Genomic DNA, 16214 nt, shown 5'->3' on the forward strand with positions numbered 1-16214 from the left:
GCACTATTTTTAAATTGAAAAGCAGTTTTCTATAACACATTTTAACATAGTTTCGTTTTTTTTTGTATACACATTGTACTACATTATTTTTACAATATTTACAACGCAGTTTCTTTTTAAATACTAATTTTTTTTTAAATAGAGTTATTGATCAATCAGTCTCGTTCTGGATATGTTTTGCCACGTTTGTAGACCCATGGCACTTTTCTAAGATACTGAAACAAACGAAAAAAATGCAATCAGAACTAATGAAATCCATAAATAAATTTTTAGATTTATAAAACAAAAAATACGGTAACGAATCTTGATCGAAGTTTCTCGACCGTTTGTTAATTTTCCCAACAAACCAATCCAACTTCGCTTCGAGTGAATAAAACTGAAAAACAACAGTAAGAAATAAAACTCACCCGCTTCTCCTTCACACGAATTTTACTTTCCTAATGTCATTTGGGGCATCACCTCGGGCCTTCATCGGACGAAACCATTTCCAAAAAGTAAAAGAATAGCGAGAAGAACAAGAAGAAAATGGCGACTGCGATAGAGTTGAAGTTTCGTGACGCTCCACTGAAAGCGCCCGGAGGCTCCTGGATGGGTGGCGGTCCGTTGGACGGCAGAGTGTATTCGCTATCGTAGTCGTATTCTATTCCAAAGAAAGATACATTTTCAAACGATGTTAATTCGAATAAATAGTAAATAAATATATTTGCAAAAATTATAACCATAGTTTTCTTAAAAAGAGGTACTTAATTTATCATTTTTTCTCTCATTTACATGTACGAAAATTATTTTGAATCAAGTAGAATAAATCTACGACATTTTTAGATTGTTGCTGCTGACGTGTTCTTTCTAGTGTCCAAATATGCATTCAGTTTTGGTCTTGACCTTTTATTTGAAAGGTTTTAGGCCAAAAAATATGAAAACTGAAACAAATTCTACTCCAAGTGAGACAGTTTCCATTTCCATCGAGTGTTTTGGAGAGTTTGACGATTCACGAGAACCGGTTCTAATGAAGACAAAAATCGTTTTATCTGCAACTCCATTTTTTGGTGGGCGTGTGGGATAATTTTCATTGACGTTTGAGCGATGAAATTAAACATTCGGTTTAGAAGAAATGTTGTTTTATTATGGCAATGCACTAGGTCACACATCCGCTACTTCAATGGCCAAAATTAAAGTTGGAATTTCTATCCCATTCCCCAGATTTAGCCCACTCGGATTATTTTCGGTTTCCCGTCTTGAAAAAATGTCAAAAAAGGTATCGAACAAATTGAGATTTCCTGGGAAAAGTATGTGCAACGTTTAGAGGAAGAAATTAAGCTAAAACGGCCGAATTTTTGCTAAAAACAAAGTTTTGTTTCACCAGCTCATACATCCGTTATTGCAACGGTCAAAATTGATGAATGAAAGTTTGAATTGCACCCTATTAGTCAGATTTAGCTCCTATCGACTTTCATTTCAACTTTTGTCGATGGTTAACATTCCAACCATGATGATGATAATATGAAAATGACATTGTGAAACATTCTGTCTTGTCAGTTGAAGAAATTAAATTATTGATTGCTGTTTTCGTATTATTTTAGTCATAATATGAATATTCTACTAAAATATCAGGTAATAAGTATGCAAAAATTATCAGTTCGCTTCGTTATTAACGCTTGCCGAAAGAATCAATTGATGTTAACTAAAAACTGAGTTTTAATTTAAGATCCTAAACATGTTAGATATCTAATGTGAAATTCTCAATATATAGTATGTATTTGTGATAAAAATGATTATTATTTTGATTATAGTATGATTAAAGCTGACCTGCTATACTTGTATCTTCTTTCCCTACAGAATTCACCCTGTTGTCATTCGATGTACCCTTCGTAGATCCCCTGGAGTTTCCTGCAATCCACATTTGCATTATTTCCAAAGACGTGCATAATTTATACTTTAAAATGGTTAGAAAGTATCTGAGGATATTTATGTTTACACAGAAAGTGAGATTTTAAAATGGATTATCTTTTGTTATATGAATTATGCAATGGGTTCATTTTCTGAAATAAATTGTACCTTTTTTGGGTACAACGAGCGTATTAACTAATAACAAAATGGAGTCGTTGCTTAGTATTTATTATAAAACAGATATAAGCAAACAAAAACTGAATAAACTTATAAAGCGGAAATTTGAGTTGAGATATAATTTTTTTTTCAAAATATATCTTTTATTTAACGTACCACACTGTATAGTATTTGAAACAGTATCGAAAATCGTTAAAAAACGATGTCGCGTCATTAAACATTTCCCTTCCATTAAAAACCGACAATGACAATAAAAAAATCGTCTGAAAATTGGCTTAATTTGTATTTGTGTCAAAAGACATTTTCTCTACTTCTTCGGGTCTTTCTCCCTCTTTTTTTTTATAGTTATCGGTCTATATTAGTGTTTCAACTTTTATTCTTGACAATATTACGGAAACCTTCATTTTTTTATAGCTGTTTAATAAATAAGAGTCCTCAGTGAGAAGTAATTTTTTTCTTTTCGTCAAAACATAGGCGTACGTCTGAAAACTGAACTTTTTCTTGTATAAATTTATACATTCTATAACATAATTTCTAAAAGTTTTCACATCATTTCATAATATAACATCACTCAATACTCACTCAACATCACGTGGCTGTCAAATCCATATCATGTTTATATAGTACCAACTTTTGAAAAAACTATATGTCAAATGTCAAATTTCATGACATTTCGATTAGTCAGTGAAAAGTGACAGCCATTTAAGTAACAGCTACTTTCGTTATTCACAAAACAACGGATTCAAAGCAATTTCGTATGTCAATTTATGATTGCTTCTTGATGTACAAAACTTACTGTACAAACTCGGCTGGCCACCGATGATGGTAAACGTTCTAATCGTCCAGAAACCAACGAAAAAATCCACAAATTTGTTATATCTAATCGTAAATTAAAATTACGTGAGGTAGCTAAGACATTAGAAAGCTTTTTCGAAGTGTGTGCCGCGTTTACTAACAGTCGATCAAAAACAACAACGTGTTGATGATTAGGAGCAGTTGATTATTGATCTGGACTGTACTGCAGCCTTTGAACCACGTTCAAAGTCACAACAGTCAATTGGGAAGGTTATAGCTTCAGTATTTTAGGATGTGCGTGGAATATTGGACATCGATTATCTCCAAAAGGGATAAACAATCAATAGAGAATATTAAAAACAGTTTTTGGATCGTTTCATTGCAAACATTAAAGAAAAATTCGTATGTCGAAGGAAAAACCACTGTTTCACCTAGACAACGCACCGATTTACAAGTCGATGGCAACGATAGTTAATTTACAGTTCGAATTGATTCCTTGATACTAAGAAAAATGGTTAACACCTCGTTATTCAAAGAATAAATTAAAAAGATTGCTGAAGGTCATGAAGAACGATTCCTTAACCACAAAAACGGAAATTGATAATCCTCAAGATCAAACCTTTTTGAACTTGTACCAGCTCAAATCTAGTTTGGTTGTGCGTTAATTTTGATTGTCGTAGATCCGCCGCCACTGGTAGAATGTAATTGAATAGATTTTTCAAAAGAATAAGACTTGATATCATTTTTAAAAAGCCTATTATTTTTTTGCGTTTCTCCTCTTTGCTTATTAAATATTTCTTGCTCTGTGGGATAATTTTTTTGGAAGATTAAGTGTTATTGAAACTTATATTTCAGTAAAACATATATATTCGAGAAAAGGAAAATACGAAAACTAGATATTATCTCTAATCCACTTCAGTTATATTTTAATACAAAACCCTGTCGATCTTAATGGAGAATATTTTGAAAAATACTAAAGCCGTATTTCATTATAAATATTAGCAATCTTTGTGTAGTGATCATAAAATATTTTCACTCACGAAATAATAATCAAACAATCATTTTAAGGGTTGTGAAACATTTAAAAGAAGTAGATTTAAGTAAAAATCTAAAAGTAGGACGATTATTTGTAAAGAAAATTTGTATTTGTTGACGAAAAAAATAGTTTCTGCAGTAATTTTCGAATTTTATCACTACCAGGTGTTCCTCATATTAATTCATACCTTTCTTGGTATCTAAAGATGTGAAATGGGTTGTTGTTTTAATAGTTGTAGGAGCTGGAATCTCTGCAACAAAAAATGAAATCTAATAATCTAAATGTAGAAAGAGAAGTTATTGTTTTTATTATCATAAAAATCCACTCAATAAATATCGAAACTTTCGAAAAAAATCGTCAATTCAAGTTCTAAAAACCACCTTTTTGTAAAAAAATATAAATCTTGTTTCGTAGAGAATTCGCTGTCTAGGAATTTCCAAAGTCACTGCTTGAGAATTTCCCGAGAAGGATTCACTTCCCTCCGCAAGCACTCGAGCAATAAAGTTAATTACACCCTTTAATTCTCATCAACATTCTTCTTTAGTTAAATTTCGTTCAAGTAGATCGAAAAGATGACTGGTATAATGTTTTTCTTATTTATCTATATGGTTTATATGGAGTTAATTAATAAACAATGTTCTCAATTTATTTACACTACACTTAACTAACGTATAATAATTCACTAACACTTATTATAAACTAAAATAACTACGCTAAACGAACTCGTTTATATATACCAAAAGTATTCTCCAAACTTCTAGAAAATAAAGAAACAAAACAAATAAATAAATAAACCTCTCTAGAAATTATTCAAAATAAATAATTTAAATAAACCTCTTGTCATGAAAATTATTATAAAAACAAAGATTAAACCAATTCCAGGGCGAAGTAACAATATGAATGTTTAGGATTATGTTTGTGTGTATAATTGAATTACTGAATGTATACGAGGATGTATCAATAAAAAAAACATTGCCAAAGATTTCATGGAAATATCTGTGCTTTGAGCAAACGGGACACTCACGTCACATATCCAAAATGGCTGCCAAACAAATACTAAACAACATGGCGTCTTCAAACTTGAAACATGCGCTGTATAGATTGTGTACGCCATCTCTAGGTCAGTCCTGGTACTTTTGGTACAAACTGAAGTTCGCTAATACGTAATTAGAACCAAATCTTCTACAGAGTCTTGGATTATCTGACAAGCGTTGTGTGTAGAAGTATTTTTAATAATGGACGTTGAACGTTCTCGTAATTTAGGTGCTATGAATATGTTGAAGAAACTTTTTAAGGTTATGTAGTATTTTCAACGCAATTAATAAAGTTTGTAATATGAGAAAAAAGTTAATCAAAGTTTATAAGTGAAATACGGACTCGTACAATCAATACAGTAGATCTGCAATAATATTTTGTTTATCTATTAATTTTTCACTTCGTAAAATTTTATAACTTTTATACAGAATAATCTGATACATCTCGTATTAAAGTCTATGAACGATTTCGTCGTCTCATTTCTGTTTGCGCTTTTTTCCAAACTCGAATAATTAATGCTGAATATTTCGATACTAATTATTAAGTCAAAGATTCCGTGTAATTCGAAAACAAAGACATTTTCTCGGCGACGCTTCACAGAGCTGAGGGACATTCCTATTTTCCTGAATAATTCATTATAATACCGTTAATCTTAATTAATCTCGGAGTTGGAAATTTGAACACAATTGACAGTACAATAATAATCACTATCAACGAATTTGAATAGTTCCAATTTCGAATTCGATATACGGTTATCATCAAGAATTTCATTTGTTTCCACAAAAGTGACATTCGAACGCTTAAATATCGAATTACCCTAATTTTTCATCGTGGTACGTTCCAATTGATCCCCTGAAGCGTCAGTGAAGAAAATAAAATACTCCAGGGGTCAGTACGATGAAGATAAATACGGTAAAGTCAATTGAACAGATTGTTAACCTGGTACAACATCGATTAAACCTTATTTTCTTTATTCAAAATTTGTATTTGAACGTGAGCGGTCCGGTTAGGTCATCAGCTGCTGTTGCAGATACCTGGGTTTCTTCTACTTGAGTTTGGACGAGAATTTTATCACGAAAAATGACAATTAACATACATTGCAAAGGTTTTATGAAGAATAGACAAAAATCTGTTATGCTTTGAGGAAAAAACGACGTTAAATGTCGAGTAGATTACCTCAAAGAAATAACAAACGTTTTCTCAAATTTTTACCTGGGAAATATATATTTATTGATATCAAAAAAATCGTAGTAACTACGGAAAATATATATTTTTTAATAATATAGTTACCTTCTAATTTGATGACGCCATCTGTTTCTCCTAGAGAATTTTTCGCTACGCATTTGTATGAGCCGAAATCTGATTTATTAACTCTACGAATTTTGAGCATCATGTACTTCTTATAGCCGTTATCCATTGAAACAGCTTCGTATTTATCACCTGTAAACAATTTGTAATCACATTAATTCCATAAGGACATAAAAAATTTGATAATTTCCAGAATACTGAACATTTTGAGATCTAAATAAACTTCCACGTCGTATGCACCTTATCAGCAGTGGTGGATTAACAGATTTTCCACCTGTAGGCTATTTATCTCCAAAATATCAATGGAGACCATCCCGATTTCATTTCTGTTCATAATTATAGCCCATTTTCTAAGCAAAAAAACTCATTGTTTATAATGTATCGTAATTCAATTATCCAGTAATCAAACTCGGAAGTTAATAGTGTTCGAACTTCCAACACTTACCGTTTTCGTAGCAGAGCCAAGTTCGATTAATCAACTCCGACAAAATATAAATCAGTTCGATCGTTAATCAAGGAAGGCGATGGGTCTGGCGTTCGCGACACTCGATTGTTTACAAGTTGATGGGGTTGCCTACCAAAAAAGTAAATTGTCGCCTCGACATAATTACCAGAAAAAAAGGGATCCAGGAACGTGATCTACAGGGAGAGAATCACATAATATCATACTAAGTGAACTCAAAACATAGGAAACTTTCATTTGAACCAAATGTACTCGGTTTGAACTAGAGATGGCGATAGTTGAGTGGAAAAAAAACAAGTTTCAAGAGGGCATGTCGATTAGTATTTGTTTAGCATGTTTTCAATGGATTTGAAAGGATTTAGCCCGACCAATATGAAAGGTAAACTAGATTCTACTTTAGGTGAGTCTGATCAACAGTAAAATATTGGGTAGATGAGCTTAAACGAGGGCGTGAGACCAGGATCGCAATAATCGATCAAATGAGGTGACGCCTCCAGAAATGCTGAAGAAAATTCCCAAAGCAGTTCTGAATGATAATAGATTGACACATTATAGAAAAGATTAAAATAATTTTCCATTTAGAAGTTCTATTACAAAACTAAAACTGAAGGTTTGGGCGAGATTTTCTGGGAAATACAAAATAGAAAAGTCGTACTGGAGACCTAAATCTTGTGTTATAATTTAATCATCATCATTAGTTTCAAGATTTCTGTTTTATTTGAAATTTTACTTTAATTTTTGTTATCTGTCCAATGCGTTTAAGTACGGATGTGCCGAGTTCCACATAATTAGCCCAAAAAATAGGAAAAATTATTCCTCATTTCCGAAAGAGAGAATCTAAATTTCCACTTAGGGCGCGCGTTCGGGAACGGAAAATTAATGGATTGTTTAGATTGCTGGGACGTACGGTTTGTTTTTAGGTATAAATTTTTCATTGCTGGGTTAGTAGCTTAATTTAAACGGCAAAGGAGTGATTCAAGTACATCTACTAAAAGAAGAATTGATTAATACGAAAAAAAAAATGATAAGTAATTGAATTATTCATTATCTAGAACTAAATATTAATAAAAGCGGTGTCTTGTCAAAATATGGGAAATTCAAAATATTGATTATTATTGAAACGCGAACAGCATTCGTAAATAAATTATTCCGAGCTAATTTGATTTATAATGAAATAAAACTAAATTTTGAATGATACTGAATGAGTTAATTTTAAACATATTCAAGCTCACTTATAGGGTGGTTTATCCAACTAGTCACTAAACTCAATTCACAGCGTCATAGTCGTAATCAATATCAATAAATCCTTCTCATTCACGTACGAAATTTCTTAATTTTGTATTAGTTTTTTCGACGCCATACATTAAAAAAGTTGTATGAGGAAATTTCAGTTATTGAAAACAGTAAATTCTTGAATTTCAAGAAGTTTTTTTAACAAAATGCAAATAGATTATTGCTTCAGAGAAATAACTACAGTAACTTGAGGATAGGTCTCTAAAAATGATAGGTTAAAGTAGGACAAAGATCAGATATCAAATAATAAAGTTACTTCTTGCTTTTTGAAACATCAGTTATTAGAATTCTAGTTTCCATTCTCATTTTATTCATTCTTATCGATCCTCTACTACTTTTTTCATCTGCTGTATTACTTGTTACTGGTTTTAGCCAAGTAGATTTCCCTATTTGAGACTTTGTGTGCATCTTTCAACTATTTTTTCCTTATTGGCTGCTTTTTAAGTTTTCTTTCTATAATAATCTCATTTCTCATCTTATACATATTTCTATAGTTGTTTTTCTTCATCAATAATTTCAGGTCAATGAATAAATTCAACTGATAATCATTGAGTTTCTTAGAAAGCGAATCGATTCAGTACTTTATTTTGAAATTATTCTAATATTCGGAAGCAGAAATAACATTTCTTGTAAGAATCATCTTTGCCAAAACGTTAAGAATGAATAACATTTTTAATTACTTTCAAAATGTAGTTATATAATTTTTGGAAAAGTATGAGACAATTTGTATAATAGTACAACCCTGTAGAGACCAAAAAATCAAATCGACGTTCTATTTTTCAGTCGCTGATTCGTCATAATTTTATTGTGGAATATATACAATAAAACGTGACTTGTTTTTAAAAATAATAAAATTATCTACGGAATCGATGATATAAATATGACTATTTGGTATGTTATACAAAACAAATTTATAATTCAACATTTTTATGTTGTTTTTGTAGGCTTTTGCCAAAATTTTAAATCTCGATCGAGAGCTTAAACCCATGAGTGCATACACCAGAATTTCAAATTCTTAGATGTGTACTGTCGCTTCTACAACTTTCGCCAAAATTTTAAATCTCTCAATCGAGAACCTACATCTATAAATCTATCTACTAATCTTACATAACAAGTTTTCAAATGCAGTTTTTGAAGGCTCGAGTATCTAAATCAATCATCGCATCCACCAGAATTTCAAAGTCTTAGATGTGTGCAGACTTTCGCCAAAATTTTAAATCTCTCCATCGAGAATTAAGTCTCTAAATGCATTTACGAAAGTAAATGTGATAGGACGGTGAACAGCTCCTCAAATGATGTCAAAATTTGATTAATATTTCATTTAATTGGTTGAAAATGTTGTTAAACGTATTGATATCAATTCAGTGCTAGATACAACTACCTGAGATAATCATGTCTCCCCTTTCCGTCGTCCAATAATTGATGGAAGTTGGGAAAGCTTCCGTCCGGCATTCTAGGGTCACATCCTGTCCAATATACGCCCCTTCCAGCTGGTTGGGAATCGATAGCATCGGAGGAACTGTAATTTAATTCAATAATCATTATGAGGTAATTGGATATGTTGAAAGTTTTAAATTTTGATTTGGTGGAATCGCATTCGCATCCAATATCGCATCCAATACATTTTTTTAACAGTAAATTAACCTTTAATATTAAGAGTGGTTGATGAATGAGTTAACGTATTATGTAAATATTCCGAGATTATGATTTCGTATTCGCTTCGGCTTTTAGAATTTTGAGCCTGCGGCGTTGTTCAAGTTTATTCAATTAACTCTTGATTAGAAATAATCTCGCGACGTCTAAAACACCCAATTCTCTTTCTATGTTTGCGTGTATATTTAAACAATTTAATACTCAACAGAAATAATACCTCCTTAGTTAACACCAAAATTTCAAATTACCCAGAACTGTTTGCAAATTTTAAATTTTCAAATAAGAAAGAGCATCTACGCACCCAGCAAATACTTAGATGAAATTTGTTGCAATTTCGAGTGTTTGAATAAAGTGCGTTGATGTTTATAGGCTCTACACAAATTTGAAATATCAATCAGAAACTATTAATCTACCAACGCATTCACCAGAATTTTAAATATCTCAAGTAATAACCTAAACCCATAAAACATCCACCAAAATTTCAATTTTCAATTTCGGATGTCTCAATCTCAATCAGGAGCCTTATTCATCGACGCATCCACCAGAATCTCAAATTCTCAGATGTGTTCAGTCGCTTATAGATTTTTGCCAAAATATAAATTTTTTGGATGCGATACCTTCTTCCTATGGGCTCTAAGCTCTAATTCTCAACCGAGAACTAGAAGCTATCGATCTATCCACCAAAGTTTCAAATGATTATGACGGATAACCACTCTGAAATATACTTACATTGAACTTTGAGCTGCACTCTTTTACTTATAGATGGAGGAACTCCATTTGAGGCTATACAAAGATAAACAGCCATATGAAGTCGACTCACTTTGGTTATGAATAGAATCTCGCCATCCACAACGTTTACTGAAACCAAACGCAATAAATTTTATATAAAACCTAACCTAACCAAAATAATGTGATCTAGAATCTTGTTTTTTGTTCTACCAAATACTTTCACTTTCGAATGAAAATTAATGATACTTATATATAAACAGATATAAAAGTTCTTCAAAGCCATTATTATATTGAACCAGTAAATGATCGAATTGAACTAATTCATTACAGATTGATTTATGACCCCAATAAGTTGTTATTCGTGCTATTATTCATGAATTTTGCATAAAAAATAATAATTACATAAATTTCATGTACATAAAGGATAAATATATGGATTGGAAGTACTGTTTTTGTGCTATTGAATTTTAATTAATTAAATTATCACTTTGTGTTTGTTGGAATAGGTTTTTATTGTTTCTGCATCAATCTAATGCATAATCAAATTGAATTTGAAAATGAACGTTATATAATGTATCACAAAACATACTTTTATGACGAGACATACAGAAATTATCTACATGAAACTATAATTTATATTTTATGTTGACGTAATTATCAATTCGATGTTTTAAATGTTCAAAAACGTTTTTGTTTCAACTATTAGGACAAAAGCGACATCTCCAGTTATTTCTTTGATTTGGCTCCTCTAGATCATGATTTGTCATCTGTCACGATCTTATAGACGTCATTAAAAATGTCAAACTCATTATGTCAATGTAAAATTTGATATATTCACAACAGCATCGCCATATCTCAAAATTAAGTAGCAGCCCTCGATCATTATAAATCAAAATAACGCTTAAAAGTTTTTGTTAGTTTTTTGAGTCGAGTGTAATATGGTGTAATAAAAAAAATATAAATTTGAACATTAGAATGAGTGAATGGAAAGTTATGTTATCAGATTTTCTTTGAAAAAAGCATATTTTACCTTTGAATAAATCATCAGGTGTGTATTGTATCTTTGGTAATAAATCAACTTCAGTGTTGAATTCATTGTGTGTAAAATCACGGATGTTAAGCTTGAAATCAAAGCTTCTTTCAAAAATTATTGATAGATTACTACATCTTCATTTTATATATAAATATATATATAACAACTACTAATTTTTTACAAATGATTTTAGGATTTTAAGAATAAATCATTAACAAATTACCTTTTGTACAGATTTGAGACTGAACTAAAACCTTTTTATTTGTGGAACCAGTCTACAAGTGATAAAAATCTGCTTTTATAACTAAACCTCATATTTCTAAAAATTTTTATTTGTATTTTTCTGAATGATCATCACCAATAGTCGATTTGACGTGAATGAGTTAGATTTTATGTATAAATTCTTTTTCAAATACAAACATTCAACAATCCGAAAATCATTAGTTTCCTTTTCGAATACCCGTCGATTCGTAATACCAAATGAATTCAGATTCTCCCGATTTCCAATTCGAAGGAATGTGCGAATTCAAAAGGAAAAAAATACAATAAAAGTCGAAAAGTTTCAAAGGAAAATATATCTCTAAAAAGAAGAAAACCGTTTGTAAATATGTGTATTAGAGAAAACAAATTATTAACTCTAAAACTTTAGTTTTAAATTTAAATACAATATTTATCTTATACTTTTTAATCGTCAATATCCCTAATTTTCGAGTTTTTGATTTATAATATGTTGTTTCTTGAAAAGAAAGTTAGTAATTTTAGTTATATCAGTTGAACTTTATTTGAAAGCTTTTTTTTTGACAAAGAATAGTGCAAAAAAGAATTGTCTTGTAGACTTAGCATTCATTACTCAATGTTATGTCCCATTTTCTTGCTGAGAGAACTGGAGAACCCCGTGTTTACAGTTAATCCCTTTTCAAAAAGTCTAGAATATGGCATGGCTCCAATTGCCAGAGATCTCCGTGGAAAGAGGTTTAGTCCTAGCATCATCAGGTGCACCGATAGAACTCCTACTAGTATTCGTAGATGATTCTTACTTAGCTTGATACATTCTGCAGATCTTCTTTGTTTATAGTTTTCCAGAAGAGTTTTTGCCTGTCCTTGTAGGTTGTTCCAAAAATGAGTTTTGCTCCTAACTACTTTTTCCAGTTTTTCCGCCTACTGATTTTAATCTATCCGTATACTATTTAATGACATTTTTAATCATTTCTTATATGGCATTTTGATCCAATTAACTTTTTCAGTTTATTATTGAGGTGAGTTTTTTCTCAAAGCTAAACTTTTTCGATGTGACATCCTGAGGTATGTTCCAGGGTTAAAACTACGTTTCAATTGGGGTTTTAAAACGATCAAGTTAATTATGTTTTAATAAAATTTGAAGATATGCAAAAAATTTCCAAATACTTATACAATTTTGGTCTTTATCAAGCTTGTGTCCTCTCTCTGAAATTGATGCCGTTACTTTACCCTAATACTTGGTGTCTGGTGATGGGTCGTGCTGATATTCGCCCCGTTTAGTCTATTAAATTTATTCTGATTTCCCGAGTATTTAAATCCTCGGCAATTTCATTAAATTCGCTTTTTTATCATTCCAGCTTTGATGTCCTTTCAGATATTAGGTAAATGAGATCAAAATTTCGATATAAAAATAAAAAATTAGTTAATTAAATGTCTGATTAATGAATAATTTAATGATATTTACCATTTTCTCCGTTATAACGGATATCTTCCCCGTCTTCTCTCCTCCACATCACATACGGTTCAGGATATCCGGTGGCTTTACACGTCAAACTGACATTCGTTGATTCTAGTACCACCATATCAGAGCTGGTTTCTTTGTCAATAATACTAGGAGGAACTGGAAGGAAATCATCAATAATTAACTTTTATTTAAATAAGAAGACTTGTTTAAACATGAATAATAATAAAAGTTTGTTGATTCAAGTGATAAAAAAATGAAGATACAGTCCACAAAAAGGATATTTTCTAAAAAGACAATATATTTGAATCAACATTGTATATTGTGAACGATTTTTCTGGTTAATTATGTAAGATATTATCAAGAAAATTCTTAAGATTGAACTTTGGTGATTGAAAATCTACTTTGAGTTCAAAATTCTCATATTTATTGAACAATTATTTCAATATACTAAATAAGAAATAATTTCTTATTGGCAAAGTTCCCTCATGATTTGATTTAAATATAAAAACAAGAAAATTTCATACAAATCTATTATAAATAAGTTTTTTTTTATATCTTTTGATTGATCTATATAAAATTATAACTCAAATTTCATATATCTGAGATTATATTGGGAAGAAATTGAAGGTAGAGATTTTCACATTGAAGAAGGTTAATTCATGGATGGAACAAAAGTAAACACAAAAATTTTGAAAAAAATTATATTTAGCACAATACACGTTTCCTATATGGCCAAAAATTGCGATCAAACGCGCACAGCTTTCTCAGATCCAAATTTTCAGTTGATATGCGATGTACCGCATTTTTGGAATATTTTGGAAGTTAGACCGGGTGTATCTATGATCTAGAACCATCTTCGTATATTTTTATAGAGTTTTAATAATGTTTTGAGCTGATGCACTATGGTATTAAGTGATTCCCTGTAGACCACGATCCCTTTTTTTTGGTATTTAAGTCGAGGCGACAATTTTCTTTTTTGTTAGACAACTACCACGATCTCTAGGTTAGACCAGATACTTTTGGTAACATCCTTGTAATTAAAACTTGTTGTTCCATATAAGCAGTAAACAATTATCAAATTTATATGTAACAACTAAAACAAATTGTATATCTTTATAAACTTATCAAAATCGTTAATTTCATTACATTAAAAAGTAATTTGATGAAATTTCTAATTCTAGTAGTTTCATTTTGTTATAATAACGAAAGAGAAAATGTTGAAATAACAGTCCTTTGTGTATAGAGAAGCTTGGCTTTCATCCAGATATTAAATTTGTAAGTTTATTTTATTTTTCATATATGTCGATTCTTTACTAACAGAAAACAGAGTGCATCTTACACCGAAATACATTACGCCAACCATCGGCATTCCGTTGCAGATTTTCACATTTTTCAAAAGAAATACGACCGTTTTTCTACTAGGAAAATTATACGGATTAAATCGAATAAAAAAAAACAAATGAAAAATAATTATTTTCGTCTTTCTATGTCCAATTGTAGAGAAGAAAGTTTATTTATAATTTTGAAAAAGGTTTTAAACCAGCTCGGAGGTTGAAAGTCTAAAAAACACGAAAAATTTCTAATCACCGAAGTTATTGAAGTGAATTCCAGGTTTTTGATTGTCAGAATAAATTCCCATACCATATTAGTAGAGTTAAAAAATAAAATTTCCAAAAAAACAAGACTATAAAATAGAGAATTACTCCATGTTGAATGAGTTTGTGTTTATTTTTTGTCTCGAATAGAAATTCACATCGTTCACATTATCTGCTATTATTCTCTGAAAATACGAACTTTATTCAGTAATATTTCATTTTCATTTACATGTATTCCTAAGAGCTTTTCCGACGTTTCACGTTTCCTCTAGGAATTTTCGAATAGATAACCAAGTTAGTGGCTGGTTTTATAATTAATGCGATATACAAAACCTACAAATGATGGTTTTTTTAGTGTTTTATCAATTTTCTACTCGATTTAGAACGTTTTAAAACAAAAAACAGTTTGATTCACTTATAAAAACTTACCGACAACTTGTAGATATCCTTGTCTGGATCGCATCGGGTCAGTATTAACTTGACACATGTACCATCCCCTATCGACTTCTTGTACGTTCTTGATATGTAAATACCAAGATCTATGATCATTGTACGATAGAGATATACGAGGATTTTGGGTTATTACGTTATGATGAATGGATAGAATAGTTTGGGTGTCGACGCGAACCCAAGCCACCTGGAATAAAAATAAAAAAAAAATGAAAATCTTCATTCAAACATAAATCTTTTCCATACCCTGTATATTAGATTATAGTTTCTTAAATGAGGTTTTTCAAAAAGTACAAATAAGTAAACTCGATTTTTCCCTGCAGTATTCCAACTCTTCTTTACCTTTTTTTTCCTATAGTGTATGCGTTTCAAGTGGCAAAACTACGTGCTCGGTTTCTATGATTTTGAGTATTCGAGAAGAAGAGTTTGTGCGCTTCTATATATAGAGTATACCTTTTAGTCACAGTGTGTCAACGATAGGGAGTCTGCAAATTGGAAAGTGACTCGTTTTTATTTTTATCTTGTAGAATATTCCGACGATGACACGTCCTTTAATAGACCGAAAAGAGAGAAAAAAAAATGTCTTTCTCGGGCATATCTCATAACGGGCCAAATTGAATTATCCGGAATAATACTCCCTCGAGTGAATTTCTGGAGTTTCGCTTACGAATTGGTCCGAAAATTTGTCTGATGTGAATACCGAGATGAAATTAAAGATCTTTGTAATTTTATTAAGTAAGTACATTCATAGATAAAATTGACTAATATAGATCAAAATACGCTATCAGAATCATCATATTTGATCATCAAATTTTTACTTTTTTCATACTAAAACCTCTAATAGCTCAGTGCTCATACTTATTTAACTTTAAACAACAAAATTGCAATCTTAATTTTTTTAAATGTATCCACTCTATCAATTCTATCAATACTGCTCACTAATTAATAATAATAATTAATAACTTCATTAATATTTTATACCAGCATCAGTTATTATAAGCAGTATATAGTATCGAGTTCTAATATTGGAAAAATTAAATACTACTTGGTATGAACCG

General features: G+C 30.7%; 1 protein-coding gene across 2 annotated transcripts in view; it reads right to left on the minus strand.

Annotated features, from left to right (window-relative positions):
- Window positions 1–441: 441 nt before the first annotated feature.
- LOC130894300 (neurotrimin-like) overlaps window positions 442–16214 on the minus strand; it is a 58623-nt gene continuing 42850 nt past the window's right edge. Inside the window, exons 4-11 of one of the 2 annotated variants that reach the window (XM_057801023.1) lie at window positions 15136–15343; window positions 13112–13267; window positions 10377–10505; window positions 9373–9513; window positions 6221–6370; window positions 4083–4145; window positions 1807–1887; window positions 442–640 (exon numbers count right to left, since the gene is read on the minus strand). In XM_057801023.1, the coding sequence (XP_057657006.1) occupies window positions 456–640; window positions 1807–1887; window positions 4083–4145; window positions 6221–6370; window positions 9373–9513; window positions 10377–10505; window positions 13112–13267; window positions 15136–15343 (1113 nt within the window). In that variant the 3' untranslated portion in view covers window positions 442–455. The remainder of the gene's footprint in view (window positions 641–1806; window positions 1888–4082; window positions 4146–6220; window positions 6371–9372; window positions 9514–10376; window positions 10506–13111; window positions 13268–15135; window positions 15344–16214) is intronic. The other variant, XM_057801024.1, reaches the window with a different exon arrangement.

This window comes from Diorhabda carinulata, chromosome 5 (assembly GCF_026250575.1).
Source record: "Diorhabda carinulata isolate Delta chromosome 5, icDioCari1.1, whole genome shotgun sequence".
Taxonomy (NCBI): domain Eukaryota; kingdom Metazoa; phylum Arthropoda; class Insecta; order Coleoptera; family Chrysomelidae; genus Diorhabda; species Diorhabda carinulata.